At 41.3% G+C, this 26,435-nt stretch overlaps 1 protein-coding gene across 1 annotated transcript in view; it reads right to left on the bottom strand.

Annotated features, from left to right (window-relative positions):
* Positions 1-26,435, bottom strand: part of STMND1 (stathmin domain containing 1) — a 108,669-nt gene that overhangs the window by 56,520 nt on the left and 25,714 nt on the right. The window contains exons 4-5 of the mRNA XM_068559229.1: positions 22,581-22,712; positions 21,596-21,871 (exon numbers count right to left, since the gene is read on the bottom strand). Of these exons, the coding sequence (XP_068415330.1) occupies positions 21,596-21,871; positions 22,581-22,712 (408 nt within the window). The remainder of the gene's footprint in view (positions 1-21,595; positions 21,872-22,580; positions 22,713-26,435) is intronic.

Consider the following 26,435-nt stretch of genomic DNA (forward strand, 5'->3'; position numbering starts at 1 on the left):
GTCGGCCTTGAGCAGAAGATTGCTCTTCTAAAAGCTATGACTTAGGTGTTCCAGTCCTGCATCCTCTCACCTTCCATGTTTACTTCTGTGTTCATTCCAAGTACCCCATGTTCTTGGAGAACATTTCTTAGAAGGAGGAAGCAGCGTTCATGTAAAAGTACCAGCACAGATGGTGGGGCTCTGCTCTGTGGTGTGAGAGGCTGACTAACCCTATCCACAGCTGACTTGGGCCCTGGGAATGACGGGAAAGAGAGTTAACTAGCAACCAGAAAGAGCACCATGTAAACACTCAGGCACCAATATCCTCATCCAAGAAGCTGCTACGAATCTCGAGTGCATCACATTTGCTGAGGCAAGCTCAGAGACCAGCCAAACTCTAGGCCATGCCAGTGGAAGGATGAAACACTACTGTCGCTCTCCCTGCTGTTAATATCCAGTTTTCTGAGGTTTCCTCACACTGAGGAAACCTAGTGCGAGAAGGAAGCAAACATGTCTTTGTCCTTCTCTGGCTCTTGATATCAAGTTTAGTTTTATGAAGAAGAACCCAGGCTCATTCCAATGGTCTATCCATATCAACAAAAATGGCAGAAAGAATCTATGGGGCAGGACCTGCACTTAGATGTGGATGAACGCAGGATACACTGTGGCATTTGGGCTTCCTGGACAGTCAAGAATCCTGCCCTTTCCAGAGTAGCTGAAGGAATGGCAGTGACCAGCTGCCTTTGGAAATTCTGGTCGAGCTTCCCGAGAATTTGCACAAGCACCATGAGCGGCAACTCCACCCTGACCTGCCTTCTGCTGAATACTGTATATTAGTCTAGCCAAGGGCTCAAACACCCAGGCCCAGGGCCAAGGACAGTCCTATTTCTGTTGAGAAGAGTCAGGAATGCTTTTCTTTTAATCCTGTCTCAAATAACATTCAGATGCTTTAACACATAAAAATAAATTCAATTCTCTGAGGTCTCATGTGTGTTTGGATCTTTATATATAGATGATGGGGGCTGTATTTCATTATTGGCTTTAATAGAAAAAGAAGGGACTGAGTGTCTGTAAGATGAAGCCTGTGAAGCCATTTTAAAGCCTATAATTATCTTGATAATTGGGTGGAGATGCAGTAGAATTCAATAACATAATAAGGTAGATTTTAAAAATTCTAAAGACAATATTTGGATTGATCGTTATAAATACTGTTCAAGCAGGCCTAACTTCATTTCTCAATTAGAAAAAGGTAAGAAAACCATTTCTGATTGCTGTAGATCCAGACCATGAATGAATAGCCATTTCTGCCACAGAAAGATTGAATTTCTCTAATGGGACCCCAACTGTGGCAAAGGCAACAGCTTATGAATTTGTCCAGAGTACCACCTAGTGGAGAGAAGTATTGCTGCAGAAACCTCAGGGGGCAATAGTGTAATGAGTTTAAATTTCTTGTTGAGAGAAATAACGTGAAAACCCTCTTTAATCTCTAGTTTGTAAATGATTTTTCTAATCTGTACATATATATTTTTTATCTCAGTAAATGTAGCATAGTAAACGTAACCAACCATTTCTTAGGCAAGTCGGAATCTGATCGTGCTTTAAGGTCAGCCTTTTGAAATGATGCCACTGGTTGATCAAATTATAGGTTACAGTTAATTAAGTGGCACACATGGGTATATATACGTGTGTGTGTGCAAATACATGTATACACGTGTGTGTATATATATACATACATATACATATATACAAAATCACTCCCTTATGAAAACATTCAGAATGTGCTTTGCCCCCCAAACCGCCCAGCTGTGAGCTCCCTGAGAGCAGGGGTCACTGCATATGGGCCTTTGCAGCCTGAGCGCCTGGCGTAGTGCTCCTGTGGCTGCAGATTTAAAACAGTGGTTCTCAACCCTTGGCTGTACTTTGGAATCCTCAGGGGAGCTTTCCCAAAACAGTGATGCCAGGTCCCAGCCCCAGAGACTCTGATTTAATTGGTGTGTAGAATGTGCTGAGAGCTGGGAATTTTAAATGCTCCCCAGATGATTCTAATGTGCCGTCAATGTTGGCAACCAGTGCTCTCAGGAATAAATTCTCCCAAGCTCAGAAATGGCATTCTCACTCCTCTGAGGGACCAGAGGGCAGCAAGAAGGAAGAGGGTGACGCAGAGGCGGCTGGGGATTTGCCTGGAACCACATGGCAATTAATTGGTTACCTAGTGTTACCCACTGAGTTACCTAGTGTGAAAATAAAGCATTATGGGCATTTTTCTGGCCTGCCAGTCACATGTAGCCGAAATGAGTGAAAGAAAGAGCTTGAGGACGTTAGAAAGTTCCAGAAATAAACCTGCCATTGGTTTACAAACTATCACAAAAACAATTCACAAAAGGGAAATAAATTAATAAAGAATATATGGAAAGTGTTTATTTCAGTAGTAATTATATGGGTGCAAATGGACATTTCTTCCCCCTTAATTACAATGAAAATTATTTTAATGATATTCAGTGTTAACAGGGAGAGAGTGAAACTAATCTTCAATTGCCTAAATCCATTTTGGAAAACAACTGAGCAGCATGGATCAAGGCTGATAAAAATGTTTACTGCTTGACCACATAATTCCCCTGAGGATCTAAGGAAACAGTTCATAATATGGGAAAATCTAGATGGACAAAACTGTTCATCATGGTTATCCCTAACAGTGCAATATCAGAAATATCCAAAGTATTGAACAACAAAAGAAAGTTTAAAAAAGATAAATTTTATACCCACAGGGAGGAATATTATGCAGCCATTATAAACACTGATAGAAATAAAAATGTTTCACATCAAAATCTTTATGCTCTACTGCTAAGTAAATCACGATATAATGCTGTTTGTAAACTATGATTTCAATTGGGTTTTTTTAAAAAAGTCACCTGGGACATCTTTAATTCCAAAAAATTCTTCTCCAGGAAGGACTGCTATTCTGACACACCAGACATTTGCTGTCTCTATTGATTGGCCTATGATGGCACAATTTTGACTTCAGGTCTTTGATCTAAACTGTCTATCATTTGAAATAGCTGTTGGTTCTTTTCATCAGAGCTTACTATGGGTACAGACTCTTTTAAAACTATCTCTCTTGCACCTTCTTAGATGAGCCAGAGATCAATAAAAGGGGAGCTAATCAAATCCCATGGAAATGTTCTTTTTGTACTGGAGAGAGGAGGAACAAGAAGCTCGTTCCGTTCATCTTTTAGATGAACTATTCCTGCGGCCCCTCCCCTTCAGATTGAGATTTCTGGGTGTTCTTAAAGGGACTTGCCAACCACTTTGAAAAGCAGTTTAGGGGCACGGTGCGTTACCAGCAGACCAGGGTCTCCAACTTGGGCGGTGACAAAAATAACCAAGTAGGAAAGAGGATGAACAAGAAGGGGAACCGCTACAAAATGAATGAGAATCATCTCGCAAATCCATGTGAGGTTTTCAGAACTTATGTGGATTTTGGCACTTTGGAGCAGAATCAGTTACGTACCAGAAAGCAAAGCAGTTGCTTGACACATAGGCCACAGCTCATTTTTTCTGCTAATGAAACCAGTCAGCACTTTTAGATTGTACAGCAAAATGTGCCACAGCGGATCCACACCAATTAGTGAACACACGGAGCTAAATGCAGATTCAGTTGTGGTAGAGTACATGTACTCTATTATTAACCTATTATTTAAGAAAGGAGTTATGACATTGTGGTCTGAAGGATAAAATAAAAGTCAGGCTGGATCCTATAGGATGTCTTTTTCTCTGTTTTCTAAAAAAAATTTTATTGGAATATAGTTGATTTACAGTGCTGTGTTAGTTTCATCCTTTTTTTTTTTTTTCTTGAAGGAAAAAAAAAGGAGTTTGATTGTCTCTCCTTAACTGAAAATGCCAAAGGGTTACTGTTTCAGGTATTACAAGACCCAGGGGCTCAAATGATGTCACTAAATCTCAGTCTTTGTTCATCTTGTGACTTTTATCTCCTCTTTGTTAAATCAGGATTCCTTTCCAGCAGAGAGGATGGAAATCCTTCTAACCAGATAAGCAGCAACCCTACGAGTGAGGTGATAAATGGGGGTTATTTGGACCTTAAGACTCTATCCATCTATCTGTCTACCTACTTACATATCTATCTATCTATCTATCATTGTGGTAAAAGAAACATAAACTTTGCCATCATAATTATTTTTAAGTGTACAGCAGTGTTAAGTATATTCCCATTGTTGTGATCTCTAGAATTTTATCATCTTGCAAAACTGAAATTCTATACCCATTGAATAAGCACTCTTCATTTCCCCTCCCCTCAGCCCCTGGCAATCACCATTCTCCTTTCCTATTCTGAGTTTGACTACTTTGGATACCTCATCTAAGTGGAATCATACAGTATTTGTCTTTTTGTGTCTGCCTTATTTCACTTAGATAAAATGTCCTCAAGGTAAATACATCCATGTTTCACCGTGTGTCAGAATTTCCTTCTTTTTTAAGACTGATAGGCCTCTATTTTTTTATTGTTTCCTTTAACCTACAAATATGCTCAGTGATTCCATCTAAAAATAAACGTACAAAAATAATCTTAATTCCCTCTCTTTTCTCAGATAAACCCTCAAACTTCTGTTTTTCCTTTTTTTCCTCATTACCATAATAAAGGTCTACCTACCCTGTACTCAGTCCTTTACTCTTTGGGATCCCATGTCTACCTCACCACTTTTCTAAAACCATTTCCTTGAAAAGTATTAGAATCTTCTTCAATTAAAAAAAAAAAGTATTTTAAAAATAGTCTTCTTTAGCATGATGTACTCATGGGAAATCTACTTCTACTTCTTGGTTTATGTTTTCTTCCAGACTGGGTTCTTTGCCCATTTTTTGCATGCTCTTTTTTTCACTTTTAATTTTCTTTTCGTTTAGTTTTGTTTTCAGCCACAGAACACCTGTAGAGCAGACAGAAGTTATTCATGCTTTAAATAGCTCTGCTCGGTTGTCTACTTGCTCTCATTTGGTGGAATGGATTCTACTTGATGTGTTCCCCACCTTATTTTGAGGCCAGGTTACTGTGCCTTTCCAGTTTGAAGGAAAGGTGTTGCTCTTAGATCACTCTTCTGTAGCCTGCTGGTAGGAAGACTGTGGAGGTGGACCCAAGCTGGGGCTGAAGTCTGAGCCTAGGAGACATGAGCTCTGAAAGTGCCTGGAGATTCTGTCAAGTGTAAAAGAGCTCAGTCAACCCAGCAAGGGATACACCCAACTCCTGTGAGGTTTGGCGCATCACCCCAACTCAACCCAATGTCTTGGAGGATGGGAAGACCTTGTAGTCTTTCCAGCATCTTTCAATGGCCCCAAGGGAGAAAAGGGCTTCTAATCTTGAAGACTTTTCTACAGTTTCTCCCCAGGATGCCAATCCATGCCCTTGGTCCTCTTCTCTGCAAATAGGAAGGTGTTAGTGAGAAGATTCAAGATTTTGTTGGCTTGATATAGTGCTTCTGGGGAGGAAAAAGTAGAAGCCACAACAGACTGTACCACTCCAGGATCATTTGGTTCTTCTGTTGATGCCTCTTTTTCAAAGTGTATGACATGAAGTTTTGCCTTTTTTCTTATTTAATTGAGGCTGGTAAGTTTTTATTGTTTTATTGTTTCCTTGGCTTTTGTGTGTTTTCAATATTTTTTTGTTGCTTTAACTCTTGGGGAGAGACCCCATGAGTTGGCTTTGCTCTGCCATCTGTGTCTGGAAGTCCAACAGTATCATCCTCATTACTAATCATAACAATCTTTTTTGGTATTCAAAGGTACTCCTCCACCTTTTAAGCATTTTTAATACAGTTGACTATACCTTATCTGACCCAGGTTACATGGTCTGCTCCTCCTTGACCCTAGGATCTTTTTTTTCCTTTTTCCTAAAATGAAGCTGTTGGACTACATTATAGTTCTTATTGCTGGTTGCACATTAGAATCACCTAGGGAGCATTTTAGAAATACATCACTCCCAGGAATTCTAATTTATTTAGCTCGAAATTGAGCCTGAGCACCAGCATTTTAAAATAAATTGTCCAGGGGGTTTAATGAGTGGCAGGAATTGAGATTCCTGGGTCTCTGCGTGGTGACAGCGCCTCCCAGCTCTGATGCTGTAAGGCCATCTTCCTCCCTAAAGAAAGCAGGTGGTACTTACAGAAACTCCCCCAAAGTGCAAGTAGGTGAACAACTTCAGCAAGAAGGAAGATTCCATGAACAAACACCACAAAATGCAAAGAAGACATAGGAGCAGCAGAAGAGGATCCGCAAATAGGATGCCAATTCTGTTTCATGAGTCAAGAGTGGGACCCAGGACTTCCCTGGTGGCTCAGTGGTTAAGAATCTGCCTGTCAGTACAGGTGACACGGGTTTGATCCCTGGGCCGGGAAGATCCCACATGCCGCAGAGCAGCTAAGCCAGTGAGCCACAATTACTAAGCCTGCATTCTAGAGCCCGTGCATCACAACTACTGAGCCCACATGCCACAACTACTGAGCTCGCGTGCTGCAACTACTGAAGCCCACGCGCCTAGAGCCCATGCTCCGCAACAAGAGAAGCCACCGCAATGAGAAGCCCGCACATCGCAACAAAGAGTAGGCCTCTCTCACCACAACTAGAGAAAGCCCGCGCGCAGCAATGAAGACCCAACACAGCCAAAAATAATAAAATTTAAAAAGTAAAATTTTAAAAAAGATAAAAGAGTGGGACCCAGAAGGTATAATTTTTAAAAGCCACCCAGAAAATGTTGGTGAGATTTGACAACTGGTGCTCCAGATATCCTTTGCTTATCTCCTGCCAAGTGTAAGGTTTCAGACAGTTCTCTCTAATGCATCCTGTCCTGCCCACACTCATGCCTCTGGCTTTTTTTCAGGGCTGAGCTATGTGGAACAGCCTATCGAGCTGCAATCTGTATTTACCCCACTGCATCTTCCCTGTTGTTCCCGGAACAGTGGTTCTTAAACTTAAGTGTGCATTGGAATCAGCTAGGCACCTTGATACAACACAGATTCCCAAGCCCCATGACCAGAATTTCTGATTCTGAAGTCTGGGATTGGAGCTGAGAATGTGGATTTCCATCAAGTTCCCAGGGGAGGCCACTGCTGCTGGTCCAGTGCCAAACTTCGAGGAGCGCTGTACTGGAACGAGCGTCCTAAAACAGACTGATGGGTTTGTCCTTTGCCTAAAAGCCTTGCATGTTTACAGCAGAAAGCCCAACCACTGAGCAGGGTCCACAGACACTTCAGCTTTCCCAGGGACCTCTCCCTCCTGTCCACATCTCTGGCTCAGGTACACCAAACACTTCCCTGTGCTATCACCATGCCGTGTTCCTTCACACTTGCAGTCTTTGCAGATACAAGTCTCTCCCTGGAGAGATTCTGCTCTTTCTATATTGGGTCAACTCCCACTCATCAGTCAAGATTCTGCTTAAATGTCACTTTCTCCATGAAACCATCACAGGATCCTTCAGACATATCATTCCTCTCTTTGCTCCTCTGTGCTCTGATGTGGAATACAGTGCCTTGCATTATGATTCTCTGTTTGAATATCTTGATTATCTGTTTGCATATCTTACTAATGCTTCGTGAGCCTCTTAAATAAAGCTAAATTTTATTCTCTTTATTGCTTATTCTCTATATCCCTAAGACCCAGCACAAAAGACATGCTAGATTAACACTTGTTGCACGAAAGAGTGGACAGTCAAGGGCACTATAGGCAAAGAGTTGGTCGACTTTTTCCTTAAAGCATAAAAGTACTTAAAGTAAAAAAACAGAATCACTGTTTAGATGGGGGTGAAGCTATCAGTTAGCTAGATCTGGAAACTGTTTAAGGCTGGACAGTGTGGAAAATATACAGATTTCATAAAGAACGTCCTTAGAACACTAAACAGGAATTAATGCTACATTCTCCATTCCTTACCCTACCCTCCCAGAAAGGTGTTAGCATTTAAAATTTGCTACAAAAGAGTTTGGGTGTGGTCTCTCTCTTCTGAGCAAATAAACTGCAAATAAAATTACTTCACCTGACAGAAAAAAGAAATGGTTTAATAACACTCATCACATTTGAAATATAGAACACGTAATTTGGAGGATAGAGACCCAAAGTCCTTCCTTTTTATTCAGATTAATGCAAGTATCTTAGGGCTTAAAGACACTTAAGTGACTGCAGGAGAAACTTATCATGGTTCACAAAAATAAACTACAGACATCCATTCTCAGGGTTCTAAAATATTGGCTAGGCTGACAAAATCCTAAATTTATAGATGATTCTAAGGGTGAGGATGTTTTTCTCTCACTGGCTGGTATTTTATAACACATGTCATTGTGTTCAGCCTTGTAGAATTTATGCCATTAGGAGTCATACATTCAGAAAAAAGCTGGATCAAGGAAAGAGGATTGTTGGCAGAGTATTTGTCAGTAAATGATTTACAAAAGCATGTGAGTTCCTTTGTTCTGAGTTTCAATCTTCCTTTTCAATAAAACCTTGACCAAGGGCTTGGAGATCTGCCCATGCTTGTACTTCGGAAGGGCAAAGTACTCTACGTCATGAGGGCTAGGTGACATTGGTGTGCTGAGAAATATTGGGATTCAACCACTAATTCAATGTAATCATTTATTTATTCACTCATTCAACAAGTTTTTATTGAGGGCCAATCATGTGCCAGGCACCCTTGTTGGCCCTGAAGATACAGCAGTAACAAAACAGATACAAGTCTCTTCCCGCATGGATCCTACACTCTAGCTGGGGAGAGATGGGTTAAAAACAAAAACCAAATGTGTGCATGCGCATGTGCGTGTGTGGGCATGCCTCTGCGTGCATGCGCGTGCGTGAACCGCCCCAGAAGAATAAAGCTGGGAGCAGGCTAGAGAACTATGGGAGTGGTAGGACTGGTTTTCATCCAGGGAAGAGCTCACTGGCTGTCCCACCTGGAGAGGTGGAAGAGTGACTAATCAGCTGTCTGGGGGAGGAACCTTCCAGGCAGAGGGAACCAGAGGCACACAGGCTCTGGGCGGTGTCACGCCTGACACGCCTGAGGAACATGGAGGGACTAGTGTGATTGGAGCAGAGTGAGTGAGGGAGAGTGTTAGAAGATGAGATCCAAGAGAACAGGATGGCGGGAGCTGGAGGGTGGGGTCTGGTCTTACATGGCTTTGTAGACCACTATTATTTTGGCTTTTACTTGGTGTGAGGTCAGAAGTCTTTGTATCGTTGAGTAGAAAAGCGATAGGATCTCTCCTATGTTTTAACAGTGTCAATCTGGCTGCCGTCTCTGGAACTGACTGAAGGGAGACAGGGCAGAAGCAGGGAGATGAATCAGAGGGCTATGACAACATCTAGCTGAGAGATGGCTGTGGCTTAGGCAAGGATTTAGTGCATAGGTGGTGAGAAGTGGCTCTGGATATATTTTTAGAGAAGAGCTGACAGGATCTGCTGAAGGACTAGACAGAAAACATGAGAGAAAGAGAGAAGTAAAAAATGATGTCAGGGTTTGTTTGGGGGGTAGAGATGGAAAAGGCTCTGAGAGAAGCAGAGAGCTCTATTTGGAACATGTTGAGATGCTGATGAGACATCCAAGTGGAGCCTGGACTTAAGGAAGATGTCCATGTTGAAGATATAAATTTGGCGGTCACGTGCATGTAGATGGTATTTAAAGCCATCAGACAGGATGAGATCACCAAAGATGAGTATTGTAAAAATAATTAATAAACAGAAATTGCAATTAGAGGTGGGAAACCATAAGGGGGAGCTCTCACACCCTGAGCCATGCTTAACGCAGCGGGAAGAAGAAAGGCTCCTTTCCTGGCAAGGACTCAACCAGTGAAAAGCTATGGACTCTTTGTTTACTACAGCCCTCCCAACTTTCTTTTCCTTTTATAAAAGTGTTCTTCCCTTCCTCTGCAGGGACTTGCATGTGGCTCACCATGGTTGCAGACCCCGAATTTCAATTCTCTGCTGATCCCAAATTAACCCATCCTTGCTGGAGAAATATGTCAGTCTGTTTGTTTCAGGTCAACAGTATGTATATAGATAGAAAAGAGAAAAAGTCCAAAGCAAAATGTTCTGAGCTCTCCAATGGGAAGAGATCAGGGATATAAGAAAGTCAAGGAACCGAACCAAGAAGTGAAGGATGTGGGAAGGATCTTCCACGAGGATATTGAAATCACCAAGAATTAAGACAAGAGGAGTGTTGGAGAGTGTAACAGTGACCCTGGAGCTAAAATATTCAAGGGATAGACCATCCAAACTTTTGATTATTATGCAGTCAAGTAGAAGGACTCAAAATGCTGTATACTCCAACAAATTTTTAATCTATGGTGGAGATGCGTATTTTCTATTAACTATCCTTTAGTGCCACCTGCTGGACATAGATCAAAGCAAATATCAATAACTACAGAAGGATGAACACTTTAAGGAAAGTCCTTGTGATTAAGAGAATTTCACAGCAGGTGGAAAAAAAAAGTTCTCAGTGTACTGTGATTAATTAGATAATCACTTTGCAATTTCACCAGAGGTAATCAATTTCACAAAGCTTGGGTTCTGAACTATCTAGGGAAAAAAATAGAGAACAAAGGAGGATGTATAAAGAGGGAAGTAGAATTTGGAGAAAAAAATAGGCACACAAAGGGATAAAAAAGAAGTGGAAATGAGACAGAAGAACTGTCTAATTATTCTATGATTTGTCTTTTGGGAAATATACTATCCATTTTTGAAATTTTATCATGTGTACATGTGTTATCCCCTCCCCCATAGGTTAAAGTTTTCTGTAATCAGGTCTCCCGTCTTACACATTACTAGTGACATGCCTATCCTACCACTGTATCTATGACAGAGCCAGGCAGAGTAGATGCTTACTATTCACCAAGGACTGGAGTAAGAAGAAACAGTCAAGAGTGAAGATAGTTTAAACACTCACAGACATAGAGAACAGACTCTTGGTTACCAGCGGGGAGAGGGAATGGGGCAGGGGCAAAATAGGGGTCTGGGATTAAGAGATACAAACTACTATGTATAAAATAGATAAGCGGGCTTCCCTGGTGGCGCAGTGGTTGAGAGTCTGCCTGTTGATGCAGGGGACACGGGTTCGAGCCCTGGTCTGGGAAGATCCCACATGCCGCGGAGCAACTGGGCCCGCGAGCCACAGCTGCTGAGCCTGCGTGTCTGGAGCCTGTGCCCCGCAACGGGATGGGCCGCGATAGTGAAAGGCCCGCACACCGCGATGAAGAGTGGCCCCCGCACCGCGATGAAGAGGGGCCCCCGCTTGCCACAACTAGAGAAAGCCCTCGCACGAAACGAAGACCCAACACAGCCAAAAATAAACAAAATAAATAAATAAATAAAGTAGCTATTAATTAAAAAAAAAAAAGATAAACAACAAGCATATCTACTTTACATATGTGTGTGTACAGCACAGGGAAATACAGCCATTATTTTGTAATAACTTTGAATGGAGTACAATCTATAAAAATATTGAATCACTGTGTTGTACACCTGAAACTAATATAGTATTGTAAATCAACTATACTTTAGTTAAGAAGAGTAAAGTTAGTTGTACAATATGAATATACTTATTACCAAACTGTACACTTAAAAATGTTAAGATGGTTCACGTTATGTGGTTTTTAAACCCACAATTTAAAAAATTTTAAATAATTTTAAAAGGGCACCATGAAGGGTCCTTGTGGTGATGGAAATATCCCAGATCTTTTTTTTTTTTTTTTTTTTTTTTTAATATCCCAGATCTTGATTGAATTGATGTTAATTAATATCCTAGTTGTGATACCGTACAACAGTTTTGCAAGATGTTACCCCTAAGTAAAGGGCACATGGATCTCTCTATGTTATTTCTTACAACTGAAAAATAAAAGTTTAATTAAAAAAAAGAATATCTAATAAAATGATTTGGTATTGAAAATAAACTGCTCAAAGACCAGAGCATGAATAAATTAGATACTGGTGAATTGAAAGGATGGTCTAAAGCTCACTAATGTAGCTTTCTCAAATTCAGCCAAGATGAAAGCAAATTATTCAAATCCCTTAGTGATAAATAGTTGGCAGGAGCAATAGGAGGAGACAGTCAGATAGCAGCTTGGGAGGAAAATGCGCTGCATAATTTTAGGATTTTGGTAGAAAATCTTAAAATAGCTTTCTTACGTGACATAACCATAATGAAGAAAACCACACAACAGTATGAAAAATTCAACATATGATATTAGCAAAATGAGTCCAGCATCATATTAAAATAATAACACCTCACAACTGTGGTTTACATTGTACAGCACCCATTTGCCCTCCTCTTTTCTGAATGGAACCCAATTTTATTCAGGTATCCACCCCTTTCCAACTTGCTTCCAAGAAAACAATTCTGTCCCCAACTCCAAGGGGGGATTTGATTGTCCCAAAGGTAACTCCCGTTCCCTTGACAGTGGCTGGCTCAGGCATTGGCATGGACATGATCCAGGCATATGGAATGCAAAGGGATGCTTTCAGGGTTCTTTAGGAAACTTCCCCCTTGCTTTTATGGGAGCGCTTCCTGAAATGACTCCCTTCTGCCGAAGGTAAGTGAGCATGTAGCCCCAGCTGCTACTTAAAACCATCCCATGACCACGAGGAATACCTGCCTTAGAACGAAGCTAATGATGTGGGAAGAAGAATGAGAGCCGGAAAACCTGGATCCAGGATGACTGCTGAACACTGGATCCACATACCATGGACTCGCCTTGCCTTTGATTTCTGATTATATACATCAGTACATTTCTTTATTGTTTAAACTGGTGCAAGTTGAGCTCTTTATTATTTTTACGTGAAAGCATCCTGATAAAATGACTTGGTTGAGGGTTTAATTCTGGGAGTGACAGTGTTGTTCAGTATTGGCAAAGATGCTGTATATTCACCCCATCAATAGGTCAGAGGAGAAAAACAGCGTAACCATTTTGAGACCGTGTGTGTGTGCGTGTGTGTGTGTGTGTGTGTGTGTGTGTATGTATGTATATGTAATCTCAGAAAAACTGGGAATTGGAGTGATGGGGTAATGACTAAAATCATTCCAAAACTTTCCATTTAAGACCATGGGAAGGATTTGGGATTAGCAGATGCAAACTATTATATATAGCATGGATAAACAACAAGGTCCTACTGCATAGCACAGGGAACTATATTCAATATCCTGTGATAAACCATTATGGGAAAGTCTAAAAAACAATGCGTATATATGTATAACTGAATCACTTTGCTGTATAGCAGAAATTAACACAACATTGTAAATCAACTACACTTCAATAAAACAAATTTTTAAAAAGACCAAAGGAAGGAGAAAAAAAAAAAGGAAGAATATTCACTGATCTTGTTGAAGCAATGTGGGAGATGGGGAGAAACAATTCATGAAGCGGCCGCCCCTGGGAGGGCTCAAGCCGCCTGGTGGTTGGGAAGTTGGGGGGGTGGTCACTGTGAGGGTCCTGAGTCACCCACTGAGGCTGTCCTCACACCGGCCTGGGGAAGTACTGTCTAGGCAGGCCCTGAAATGCTCCTCGATCATATGAAAGAGCAGGCTTTTATTAGACTGAGTGACATAAAACTGCCAATGACTGGACCACATGTAACCTACAGCTTCCATATTACAGCGAGTTCTAGTACCTGACTGGCAGGCCAGCAGCTGTTCACGCTGGGCTGAGGACTAAGGTCCAGCTGAATTTCTCCACCTCAGCTGCAGCTGGTAATTACTTGTTTGTTTTCTTCTGGTGTGGGTTTCTCACATTCAAGCTGCACAGATTTCAACAAGTCTGGAAGGACAAAGGGGTAAACAGTCCCTCCTTGAAGAATTAAATAAATGGTTCCAAGTATTCTGGGCTAATCTGGCAATCGCTCATTGTCACCACATTCCTGTGGAAATAGCAATTATCCGCATCATCAACTTCTCTGCAATGCTAGACACAAGATCCAAAATGAAAATGTCCATTTTATAGAATTTATGAGATGAAATTTAAGACTAATAAGCTGGCATTTTGGTGATGACTGTAGAATTGTTTACAATAACTTATTGATAAATTGAAAATAACCAAAACCTCCAACAAACAGGCATTGGTTAAATAAATAGTAGCATCTTCCAACTTTTTAAAAACTGTAAACCCCTTAAGCGGTTTAAAAAAATATTTTCTGCAATTTTGAATGGCATGTGAGAAAAAAACTCATTTTAAATTTAAAACGTTAAACATTTTGGGGTCAATATACTAAAGATTGTGTTAGAAAATTTCTTAAAAATACAATAGATGAATCATGTGGAAGATTATTAGTTAATAAAAATAGTCAGTTAGACAGGGAGTCTTAAAAAACAGTGCATATATACCCTAAATATTTTGTTTTAACTTAAAACATTTATATATACTTTCACCTGAATATACTGTGATGTAACACCAAGGCATGGTCAGGATTCTTACGAAAACCACATTCGTAATGCATTATCTACAACTGCAGGTTTAGTTTCCTTGAATTGGAGGGTGAAATTTGTACATTTTATGAAACCATGTGAGTCTAGAAGCTTCAAAGATTTTTTTTTACAATCTTGTCTATTCCTTTATAGAGCACATTTTTTCAAAAAGCATTTCAAAATTAAATGTAACAGCCAGTTGTTGGGCTGCACCCCACAGGCTTGCAAGCCTTGTAGTTGCCCAGCCTCTAGACCAAAGAAAGAAAGAGCCAGGAGACAGTGACAGAGACATCAATGGCTATTGGATAGGGGATCTTATGCATCTGAAGCAAAAGGTCCTGGACTGACATCCTGCCATGTACAGCCGACAGCAGGCAGGACACAGCTGCAATCTTCAGTACTCGCAAGAGAAGGAGGCTACCATTTATATGGGGAATTGACATCAGGTTGACTCATCAGTTACCAGGGAAACCAGCGAGCAGGGCAGGGGGCAAGCAGGCAGGCAGCTGATTAAGCCTTATAATTAAGAGAATTGGATACTCATGAGTGAAGCAGGGACTGGTCAAGCAGGGGATGTACAGAGAGCAAGAGTACAGCCATCTTGAATGGCCCGACCATACATCAGTACAAATGGTGTTAATAGGTTTTAGAAGAGACATAACCGACTCTTGGTAAATATTCAACTTGACCCTTGGGTGCATGGGTACTTGAACTTGCTGGAAAGTGGCCTACTAGTCATAAATGGGCAGCTTATTGTGGGCATGGCTGGATAGGCTTACGGAGTGAACGAACACACAGGGCAAACCTGAGTGTGCATCACCTGGAGGGCTTGTTAAATTCAGATTGCTCAGCCCCGTGATTTGATACAGAAGGTCTGGGGTGGGGCTGAGAACTTGCATTTATTACATGTTCCCAAGTGATGTTGATGCTGCCAGCGGGGGGGCCACACGCTGAGAGCCACTGGCACAGGCCAATCCCACAGGGTTGGTTAAGGGCTAATCCTCTGTACAGTCTTTCTCCCCTGTAACAAGTGAGCACTGCTAGTTCCTCCTTAAGAGGAAAAAGCATGAAGTGTCATATACCTTTTTAAGCGATATGGTTGGTTCAGGAATTGAACTGTATTACACAGAGAGGAAATGTATATTTCAATTACTAGAAATGACTAGGAACTGAATTACTGCTTTCCCGATCCTGATGTTTAGAATGACTGCATTTGGTGCTTAAAACAGCTGATCACTTAATTTTTCTTGTTTCTAAGTGACAAGAGAAAAGGTTACGGATCCTTAACTGCAAACACTTTTCTGTCAATAACACTTTGCAAATGTAGGTAGCCTTTATTCCTGATCAATGAAAAACTAACTCAGATATAATTGTCACCTTTTAAAAAAATTTTATCATGTGGGCTTTTGAGGCATACCTGAGATCTCAGTGTGCTGAATACAAACTGTGATGAGGTGAATACAGCTTCCTGAACAGGAGAAGAGTCTGGAGGTGAATTTGCAAGACTGTTCATTTGCCCTCTGAGGGACAGGGACCAAGAGTAAGGGCAATGGAAAGCGGGGTCCTGGACAAGCAAGCATGGCAGCTGTCTGCCTTCCTGGGGGTTCAAGACTGTTGTTAAACGGGGAGTGTTCCAATTATTTTACTTACCAACTTATAAAAAAACAGAAACAGAAATGTGTTATGACTGGCTTTAAGGATGAGAATCCCTAAACACATAACAGGGAAACTAAACAATGTTACATCAAGAATGATACTGTGTGGGCTTCCCTGGTGGCGCAGCGGTTGAGAATCTGCCTGCCAATGCAGGGGACACGGGTTCGAGCCCTGGTCTGGGAAGATCCCACATGCCGCAGAGCAACTAGGCCCGTGAGCCACAACTACTGAGCCTGCGCGTCTGGAGCTTGTGCTCCGCAACAAGAGAGGCCGCGACAGTGAGAGGCCCATGCACCGCAATGAAGAGTGGCCCCCGCTTGCCGCAACTAGGGAAAGCCCTTGCACAGAAACGAAGACCCAACACAGCCAAAAATAAATATAAATAAATAAAAATTAAAAAATAAAAAGAATGATACTGTGGGAGCAGAATTATTTACATGAAAAGATATTGTCCTTTTGAGTGAAAAAAGCAAGTTACAAAACAATTTATGTTGTATTAGTCCATTTATGCAAGGAAAAAAGTTACAGTACCTGCAAAATGTTCCCAGTAGTTTCCTTGGTAGGAGGGGAAAATGTTGGATTCTTGGCGTTTTTTGATTCTTATGTTTTTCAATGCTTATTTCCTATAACATATTACTTACGGGATTTAGAAAAATAAAAACAAAGAGGTGGCTATTATTTTTAAGAAGCAAGTACAAGTGACAAAGAGAGACCGTAAGGGTCATCTCCCACTGTTTATTTTAAAACAATGCCCTTTATCGATCTCCTGAGACAAAAATTCCACCATCCTACAGGAAGGCGCTGTATACACAGGTTATGTGGGTGCAAAAGTGATCTATCTGCTGACACACCGTAGCATTATATATCTTTAGAATGCAGCATTTACTGTATAATTACTCCTTCAAATACAAGCTATTTACTGATAATGAAATAACAAAGACAGAAATAGGCACAGTCATAAATTACTGGTAGTCACTATAGCAACACCCTATAATAAATTCTATTTTTGTCCTTGTGATTGCAAAATTATTTTTGTTAACATAAGAATCTTACATTGTGTATGTATCTTTTAAATATATGTGAAATATTTTTAAATACACCTTTTAAATATTATTTTAAATAAATATGTTATCCATAACTTCTTTTCCCCCAGAAAAACTGGAGGATTTTTACTAGATATCAAAGTACCTTTTATTAGACACAACAAGGCCATCTTTCACAAGGAGATCAATACAGGCATGTTTTCAGCTGCTCTCAATTAAAATGCTTACAAAGATGTTTATCTAATCCTGTCTTCTGACTCATAACTTTCCTGAAGGTTGCGGTTTGGTTTTAATTGAAGTACACTGGTGATGTTCAAAACTTTGTTTTAAGAATGAGAAAACCAATTATGTTATTTCAATAGATAAAATTAACATTATTCCCAGAGGCAATATTTTAGAAATCTCAATCCTTTAATGTTCAGTGTGAATCATCTTTAAAAAAGAAAGAAAGTTGATCATGGAAAAAAGTCACATTTACATTTGAAGTTGTTGGTTTTGTTTTGTTTTGTTTGTTTTTTTAAATTTTGCAGAGATGGGTTTAACGGCTCATTAGAGGCAGAGCGGATTCAAAAACAAGCCTCCTGCCCAGCTGATGCTAGTGGCTCTGGGAAGGTGGGAAGCGTCTACAGTCTCTGAGCCTCTTCTTCATCCCTAAACCCTGAGAAGGTTTTACGAGTAGTAACACGCCTAGCGTTTTAGGGCAGTTCCCAGAATCCAGGTAACTCATCGTCCCTCCATCCTGTTAAAATGGATGGTCTTGCTAAGAAAATATATGGCTTATCTTTTAGGGTGTGTTACTACTTGGCACGTTTCACTCTATACGTATAGAGAGAGGTTTTCAAGCCAGGGTATCAGTGATAATGCTCACATCTATATTGTATATATTTTAACTCAATAAACATGTCTTCCAAGCCACTATAAATAGCATAGGCAAGAGCATAAGATTTCAAGAGAAAGGGCTTCCCTGGTGGCGTAGTGGTTGAGAATCTGCCTGCCAGTGCAGGGGACACGGGTTCGAGCCCTGGTCTGGGAAGATCCCACATGCTGCGGAGCAACTGGGTCCGTGAGCCACAACGACTGAGCCTGCGCGTCTGGAGCCTGTGCTCCGCAACAAGAGAGGCCGCGATAGTGAGGGTCCCCGCACCGTGATGAAGAGTGGCCCCCACTTGCCGCAACTAGAGAAAGCCCTAGCACAGAAACGAAGACCCAACACAGCCAAAATAAATAAATAAATTAATTAATATTAAAAAAAAAAAGATTTCAAGAGAAAGTGTTATTTGGGTATTTAGCAAGTTTGAGGATTGATTTAACTTACAAGAATTACTAAAATTTGAACTGAATGTACTTTTGGTCATTTAAATTTTATTATTTGCAGAGATCTGAATGATAGTCCAACTTTTCCTAAATGTCCCAGTACAATCATTTTGTACTAGTAAATCATCAGCTGATCTAATATTTCATGAGATTGGCACATGCCACCACGAGATCATCTCCATAGAAAAAGCAACGGACAGATGAAAAACATCATGTTGCCCAGGTAGGATTTTTTTTTTTTAATTGATTGATTGATTGATTGATTGCTATGTTGGGTCTTCATTTCTGTGCAAGGGCCCTCTCCAGTTGCGGCAAGCGGGGGCCACTCTTCATCGCGGTGCGCGGGCCTCTCACCATCGCAGCCTCTCTTGTTGCGGAGCACAGGCTCCAGACGCGCAGGCTCAGTCGTTGTGGCTCACGGGCCCAGTTGCTCCGTGGCATGTGGGATCTTCCCAGACCAGGGCTCAAACCCGTGTCCCCCGCACCAGCAGGCAGACTCTCAACCACTGCGCCACCAGGGAAGCCCCCACATAGGATTTTATATAAATAATATGCTATAAATATTGCAGCATATTCTAGTTTGCACAGAACCTTTAAACACATTATTTCATTTGGTATAACTCTGGGAAAATAGCAATCCCAAATTAACATATACAGTAAGTCCCCTACGTACGAACGAGTTCTGTTCTGAGAGCGCATTGCTAAGTCCAATTTGTTCGTAAGTCCAACAAAGTTAGCCTAGGTACCCAACTAACACAATCGGCTAAATAGTACTGTACTGTAATAGTTTTATAATACTTTTCACACAAGTAATCCATAAAAAACAAACAAAAGGGCTTCCCTGGTGGCGCAGTGGTTGAGAATCTGCCTGCTAATGCAGGGGACACGGGTTCGAGCCCTGGTCTGGGAAGATCCCACATGCCGCGGAGCAACTAGGCCCGTGAGCCACAACTACTGAGCCTGCGCGTCTGGAGCCTGTGCTCCGTAACAAGAGAGGCCGCGATAGTGAAGAGGCCCACGCACCGCGATGAAGAGTGGCCCCCACTTGCCGCAGCTGGAGAAAGCCCTCGCACAGAAACGAAGACCCAACACAGCCAACAAACAATAAATAAATAAATAAATAATTTAAAAAAAATAAAGAAAGAAAGAAAACATTTTTAATCTTACAGTATAGTACCTTGAAAAGTACAGTAGTACAGTACAACAGCTGGCATACAGGGGCTGGCATCGAGTGAACAGGCAAGAAGAGTTACCGACTGGAGGAGGGAGAGGAGGTGGGAGGTGGTAGAGCTGAAGGATCATCAGCAATAGGAGATGGAGGGCAGGCTGCAATTTCACTCACCCCTGACACTGATGGAACGCATGTTCACACCTTTGAAAGCTCTCAACTAGAAGGTTCGTATGCAGTGGACTTACTGCAAGGTAAAAGAGGTCCATGGAGCCTAAAGGACTTTCCAAGGTACCGCTGTAAGAAGTAGACTGGTTCTTAAAGGTTTTGGTTCTGGAACGAGTTTGGAAAGAAGCCCCCTCCACCACCACCATCATACCTCACTGCTGTAGGAGTCCTCAGTCCTACAAGCTACAGGAAGATGAAGTGTCCATTTGCAACATCCCAAAGGGAATGTACAAACAGGAGGTGCCCAGTGGTTTTCTGCTCAAATCAGCACTGCCATGGGTTCCCAGGGAGACAAGCCATCTCCTGGGGCTGTCCTCCAGCTTCTGGAGGATATATGGGTGTACTGATTTATCCACAGAAGAAACATTTACACACCATGTATCATGTGCCATTCACTTTCCAAGGTACAAAACTGCAACCGTGATCAAGACAGACCCATCCTCCGCCCTGTTAGAACTGACACATCTAGCGGTAAAGATGGACACGCACCCGGTAATTCCAAAAGAGGGTGGCAAGTGCGACACTGAGTAATCCGGGCTGCCAAAAGGCAACTATGAGAGAGGGCCACCAACCCAGACCAGGGGCTTCAGAGGAAATGCTGTCTGAGTGGAGACGGGAGAAAAAAGAAGGCATTAGTCAAGTAAAGCAGTGAGACGGGGTGATGGGAAGGAGGGAACAGCATGTGCAAAGACACAGAGGCTAGGCAATGTGCTGAGTGTGAGGAGCTAGAAGTTCAGCAGGAGTGAGTTATGAAAGCTGAGAGTCTTGCCAGTCAGAAGAAGAAGTCTGGACTTTACCTTGACCATAAAAGGGAGCCAACAAAGGGGTTCAGCAGAAAACCATTGAATAGGGACTTTCCTGGTGGTCCAGCAGTTAAGACTCTGCGTTCCCAATGCAGGGGGCCTGGGGTTCGATCCCTGGTCAGGGAACTAGATTCCACGTGCCACAATGAAGATCCCGCATGCCACAACTAAGACCCGGCGCAGCCAAATAAATAAATAAATATCAAAAAATAAAAAAGAAGACCGTTGGATAAATATTAAGAAGACTGTTGTAGTAATATAACTGAATAATGGTCGGGTGGTCTGAACAAGGCAATGACAGAGGAAAGTATGAAAAGGGATGCAAGAGATCTTCATAGAATGTAGACTCATAGACCTAATAACTTTTTCATTTTTCATATGAAGAAAACTCCATACTTCATTTAATTCTGAGAAGTGGATATTGCTTCCTTAGGCTATATGGATGAAACTATAATTCAACCAACTTCAGGATATTGCTTTAATCACAACACAACACAAAGAGAATTGGAAAAAAAACACACCTAAACATAGAGCATAAGAAGCATACAGATCATTAAAATACTTAACACAAATCCATACAATTTGTCTTAAAGGACCCTCAGAGGGCAGACACAGCCAAGGGGCAGGAGCCAAAAAGAAGGATTTCATTTGGCACGAATACATTAATGGAAGCTGAAAGGTGCTCATAAATGAAAGACATTTTCACCATGTTTGAAGCCACACTGAAGGAGAATGACAACTTTATAAAAACAAAGCTAGTCAAATCTTCCTCTTCTTGTTTTTAAGCTAACATAGCCATTTAGTTTACTCAGCTAAGCTCCAGCCCAGGCAGCTCGCACGATCATTCCTAAACCCAAGGCACATCCCAGTGGGTGAGGGGTCAGACAGTCAAAGAAACCATGAGACGTACTAAGAAAGTCACACCTGGGGGAAAGGATGCCTTTTCACGAAATTCACATAAAACGGCTCATTAGAATACGTCATCTGCTTGGTTGTAAGACATGTCTGACTCCACGACCCCAATACCTTCGTACCTGTAGTTTCTATCATTTGAGCTTGTATCACTTTTACTGTTCTTCCTTTTCAACAGCTTTCCTTCCAACAGGTCAGAGGGTTCAAACGCGGCACAACTCACAGTTTTAAGTCCTTTGGCAAACGGAGCCTCCTTCCCACCCGCTTCAGCTGGATCTGAACGATGGGCTGGGGGCAGAGGTCGGTCACTCCACAGCATTTTTCTTATTTCTTCTTCTTTAGTCTGAAAAGCAGTATTAAACAGTGAAAACGAGTCCGAGTGACTTTCTCCAAGTTCTCATTACTACTGCCTGTAATGAACACTCGTGGCTTCCCTATTTCATTATGCAATCATTCGACAAACAGAGGTTGAGGAATTACTGTTGAAGAAGACAGAGCCAGCCCTCCCCATACCCTCCAGACACCCTCCAAACATACCCTCACAGGGCTATGGTCTAGTCCTTGCTCTCTGAGAGGCCAAGCAGAGACACGGAAGTAAAGGCTATCAGACAAGAGCTGTGAAGACTGGCTCCCGGCAGAAGGGCAGACAGAGGGTTTATGGGGACCACGTGTGTGTAAATGCTGCAGAAGTTGTCTGAGGGTCTGCACGGCCTCCTCTCAGCTCCCGTCCTCCACCTGGGACCTCCTGCCACCCCTGGCCCCAACTGAAGTTTCTCTTTTTTTTAATAGGGAAAAAACACCATACTTAATTCTCAGAAGTGGATATTGCTTCCTTAGGCTACATGGATGAAACTGTAATTCAACCAACTTCAAGATAGTGCTGCATTCCTTCACCACACAAAGAGAACTTAAAAAAACTAAACATACAGCATAGGAAGCATAGAGATCACTAAAAGAATTAATACAATCCACGCAATCTGTCTTAAAGCTGGCGACTGGAGAGGATGCACGCATTTCGGAGGCAGTGCCCCCTCACGCAAGACCTGGGCTACCTTCCTGCGCTCCTCCACTGCCTGCATCTTCTCTTCTATGTCCTTCATCGTGAAATCTTTTACTTCCTTTTTGATTTTAAGTTTTTTCAGCCTGGCTGGTGGCTTTCTCAGCAGCTTCTCAGTCGTGCTTACCTGCAAAAAGACACTTTTTAAAATGCAGAAACAAATGTATTTATTAGCAGAGGAGAAAGATAAGAGAGAGAGAATAAACATTGTTTAAGGTTTTAGTCCTAAAACACTAAACAGATTTTTGGATAGATTTGTAAAAACAATTATGTGAAAACTGGTAACAACTGAACTCATTCCTAAAGACTTTATGCCTGGTAACAACAGAACTAATTCCTAAAGAAAAAATATCTATTAGATGTATAGGAAAAAAACAGGCTATTATCAAAAAACATGAAAGAAACATGCAGCGATGGAGGAGGGCTCTTGAGAAGTAAAAAAAAAACCTGGAAACAAATACAAGATGGGAAAAGGTGGCGAATGAATGATGCATTTCTAGTTCAAGGTAAAAAGTTAAACCCCATGATTTTATAATATTCCATAAGCTACAAATGACTTTCATTTGGGGTCGAGATTAGTTTTAGGACTTTTGGTCTTGTGAAGGAGAGAATTAACACTGGTCTTTGCTGTCAGTACTTTACAAATGTTTTCATGACAATAGAAAAAACCCATACTATTTCCTGATTGACTACCCTTTATGCGTTTAGAGCAGTGATAATGACTTTGATTATAATTTCTAGTTATTAAAAAAAGGTTAAGCTGTTGTAAAGGGTTTATAAAGAAAGTTTCATTTTTAAAAATTGGTTTTTTAAAATAATATACCTTGGTTATAAAAAAATTAAAATGATACAGAAATAGTCCCCTAATTCTCTGTTTAACCAGCTGGCCCCCAATCCCACTCATCAGCATGAACCATTTTAAAGAGTTTGGTGTGTGTGTCTTTCCAGACATTCTCTGTGCACATATATCTATATACACATATATTAACAGTGCATCTGTCATGTTCAACCAATCAATGGGATTATACCATATACACTGTTTTGCAATTTACTTTCTTCATTTAATTTAATATGGACATCTTTCTAGGTCAGTATATAAAGAGTTATTAAACTGTCTTAATGAACACCAAGCCTTCATTATACAATGAACCAAAACAGGCAGACCTCATTTTATTGTGCTTCACTTAATTGTGCCTCACAGATTTTTTTTTTTTTTTTTTTTTTTTTACAAATTGAAGATCTGTGGCAGCCCTGCGTTGACCAAGTCTATTGGCGCCATTTTTCCAACAGTGTTTGCTCACTTTATGTCTCTGTGTCACATTTTGGTAATTCTTGCAGTATTTCAAATTTTTTCATTATTATTGTATTTGTCATGGTGATCAGTGATCTTTGATGCTACTATTGCAAACCGATAACGACTCGGTGAAGGCTCAGATGATGGTTAGCATTTTTTAGCAATATAAGTATTTTTAAATTAAGATCTGAACATTGTTTTATTAGACATAATACTATTTGGACACTTAACAGGCTACACTATAGTGTAAACATAACTTTTATATGCCCTGGGATACCAAAAAATTCGTGTGACTCGATTTATTGTGATATTTCCTTTATTGCAGTAGCCTGGAACCGAACCCGCAATATCTCCAACTAGGTACTCCTGTATTGTTCTAGATAATTTCTCTAAAGACTTTTAAAGACAAAGGAGCTATTGATATCCATTGCCATATCGAAAAGACTGTCTCTTCAGATTGCAATACTGTAGTTACTGAGAAAGTAAATCACACAAAGAGAGACAGTTCAGCATAGCAGGAAAGGGCACCAGATCCAGACAAATACAGCCCTGGGTATGAATCCTGGCTTGGTCATGGTGTGGCTTTGCATGAATTATTGAACTCTGTAAGCCCTCCCTTCCTCAATTATAAAATAGGTTTTATTTCACAGGATTTTTTTTAGAAAAAAGAGGAAAATCTTTGCCAACTTGGTCTAGCAGCCAGATCACTTCTCTGGTTGAGGCACTGACTGGTGCATCTCTCCTGCCACGTCTGGCACAGAGAAGCGAGGCCCAGCCACCGGTGGTCAGAACAGAGCAGGTAGTGGGATGGGCCACGACCCTGGATCAGTCAGGGGAGGAGCAGTGCCCGCCGAATGGCGTGCCAGGGTCTCGGCAGAGACTCAGCCCCTAGGGATTTCCAGGTGGTAGTGCGAACTCTTCGGGCAAAGGAGGGTGGGCAGGAGGGCGCGCGCCAGCCCATAGTCAAGGAGTACTGGGATGTACAGCCGGTAGGAAAGTAGGAAGAGGCAGAAGAAGAGGAGGAGAGAGTTGAGGAGAATGAGGAGGAGGAGGATGAAGAGGACGAGGAGGAGGAGAGATGAGGGAGAGGATGAGAATTATGTGGACCAAGAAGAAGAGAAGGACGATCCTCCTGAGGGCAGGGCACTAGATTCTGCTGCTGATTTTAAACTGGGATATTTTTTCCGCCAACTTATGATCCCGAAGTCCGTATGGTTCTAAACAAGAGAGTGAATATCAATATGAAAACGCTGATGAAGAGGAAGAGGATGGAAATGAAAAACCAGAAGAAGGACTTAAAATGGATATGGTCTCAGCAGAGGGCGGCTCTGGAGAATACAGTTGGAAGGCATAAAAAGAAATGGACAGCAAAAGAAAAGATGAATTTGTTCTTCATGGATATTCTGGTTTTCATTAGCCCAAAATACCAATTTTGTTTCAAAGTTCAACACCCCAAAATGATATTAACTGACATCTGACTTTACTCTTACCTTTTAGAGATAAATTTAACAGTATTGTTCACACTGAAAATAAAAGCTCTTTTGAAATGAAAAAAATAAATAAATAAAGAGGAAAGTATACAGTAGCCACTCAATAAATGGTAATTACTTATTCAGTGAAAGCAGTGACTTTTTTCAATGACAGCACACAGAATCACAACCAAATACAGTATTTGTCATGAAGGGGAGAAATGAGACTCAGAATCACAGGGGCCAGCAGGCAGGAGGCCTGGGCTCTGTTTAACTCCGGGTCTACTGCTAACACCCACTGTGTGACCTGACACAAAGCACTTCTCTTTGGACTCACTTTTCTCAAAATTATACCATATATGCTCCTCTGCAACTTGCTGAGGACGGCTAAGGTTTCTTCCAGCTTTAAAATCTATGATTCTTGGAAAGCCTTCTAAAGGGAAAACATTTATTAAAGTTCTGGTTCAGTTGCAGCCTTCAGACAGTTTTATGTGATGAGAAATTTTCACTACAGGAAAACTGGGAGATGTTTGTCAAAGCAAGTTCCCCCTCCCCCATTCTTGTGTTATTTTTTATGACAACTGCTTTTTAGGCTCCCTGCTGACAAAAGCCATCTGCTGAAAAGACGGGACATGCTTGCTATGGAGGCTCAACTAGAGATACTGTGAAATTAGGATGAAACAGTTTTTTGGGGAAGTTCACTCACAGAGGGCTAACAGAGAATGGAATAGTCATCTAAGATCCAATAAAGCAAGTCTCCATCAGGCTTACATAGGAGTCTGAACCTTGATTTAAATCATGAGATCAATAGTTTCAAGAGAGCTTGGGCTTTCTAGTTTGGGTGACCTCTTCCTGTGGCTTTATCCCAAAATGATGCATAAGAAATCATGTACTTCCTCTCCCTTGTGGAAGTTAATCCTACCTTGTACAGCCCTTGTCCCTTCTTGAGTTTGACATTTTAAAGAAAAGCATTGAAAGACCTGAGGAAAGCTACCTTTATTCTTTACCACTGGATTTTATAAAGTCAGGAGTTACCAATTGTTGGCACTTAAAAAATGATAGCATTATATGATCACATTATACGTAC

The sequence above is a fragment of the Eschrichtius robustus genome, chromosome 12, assembly GCF_028021215.1.
Source record: "Eschrichtius robustus isolate mEscRob2 chromosome 12, mEscRob2.pri, whole genome shotgun sequence".
Taxonomy (NCBI): Eukaryota; Metazoa; Chordata; class Mammalia; order Artiodactyla; family Eschrichtiidae; genus Eschrichtius; species Eschrichtius robustus.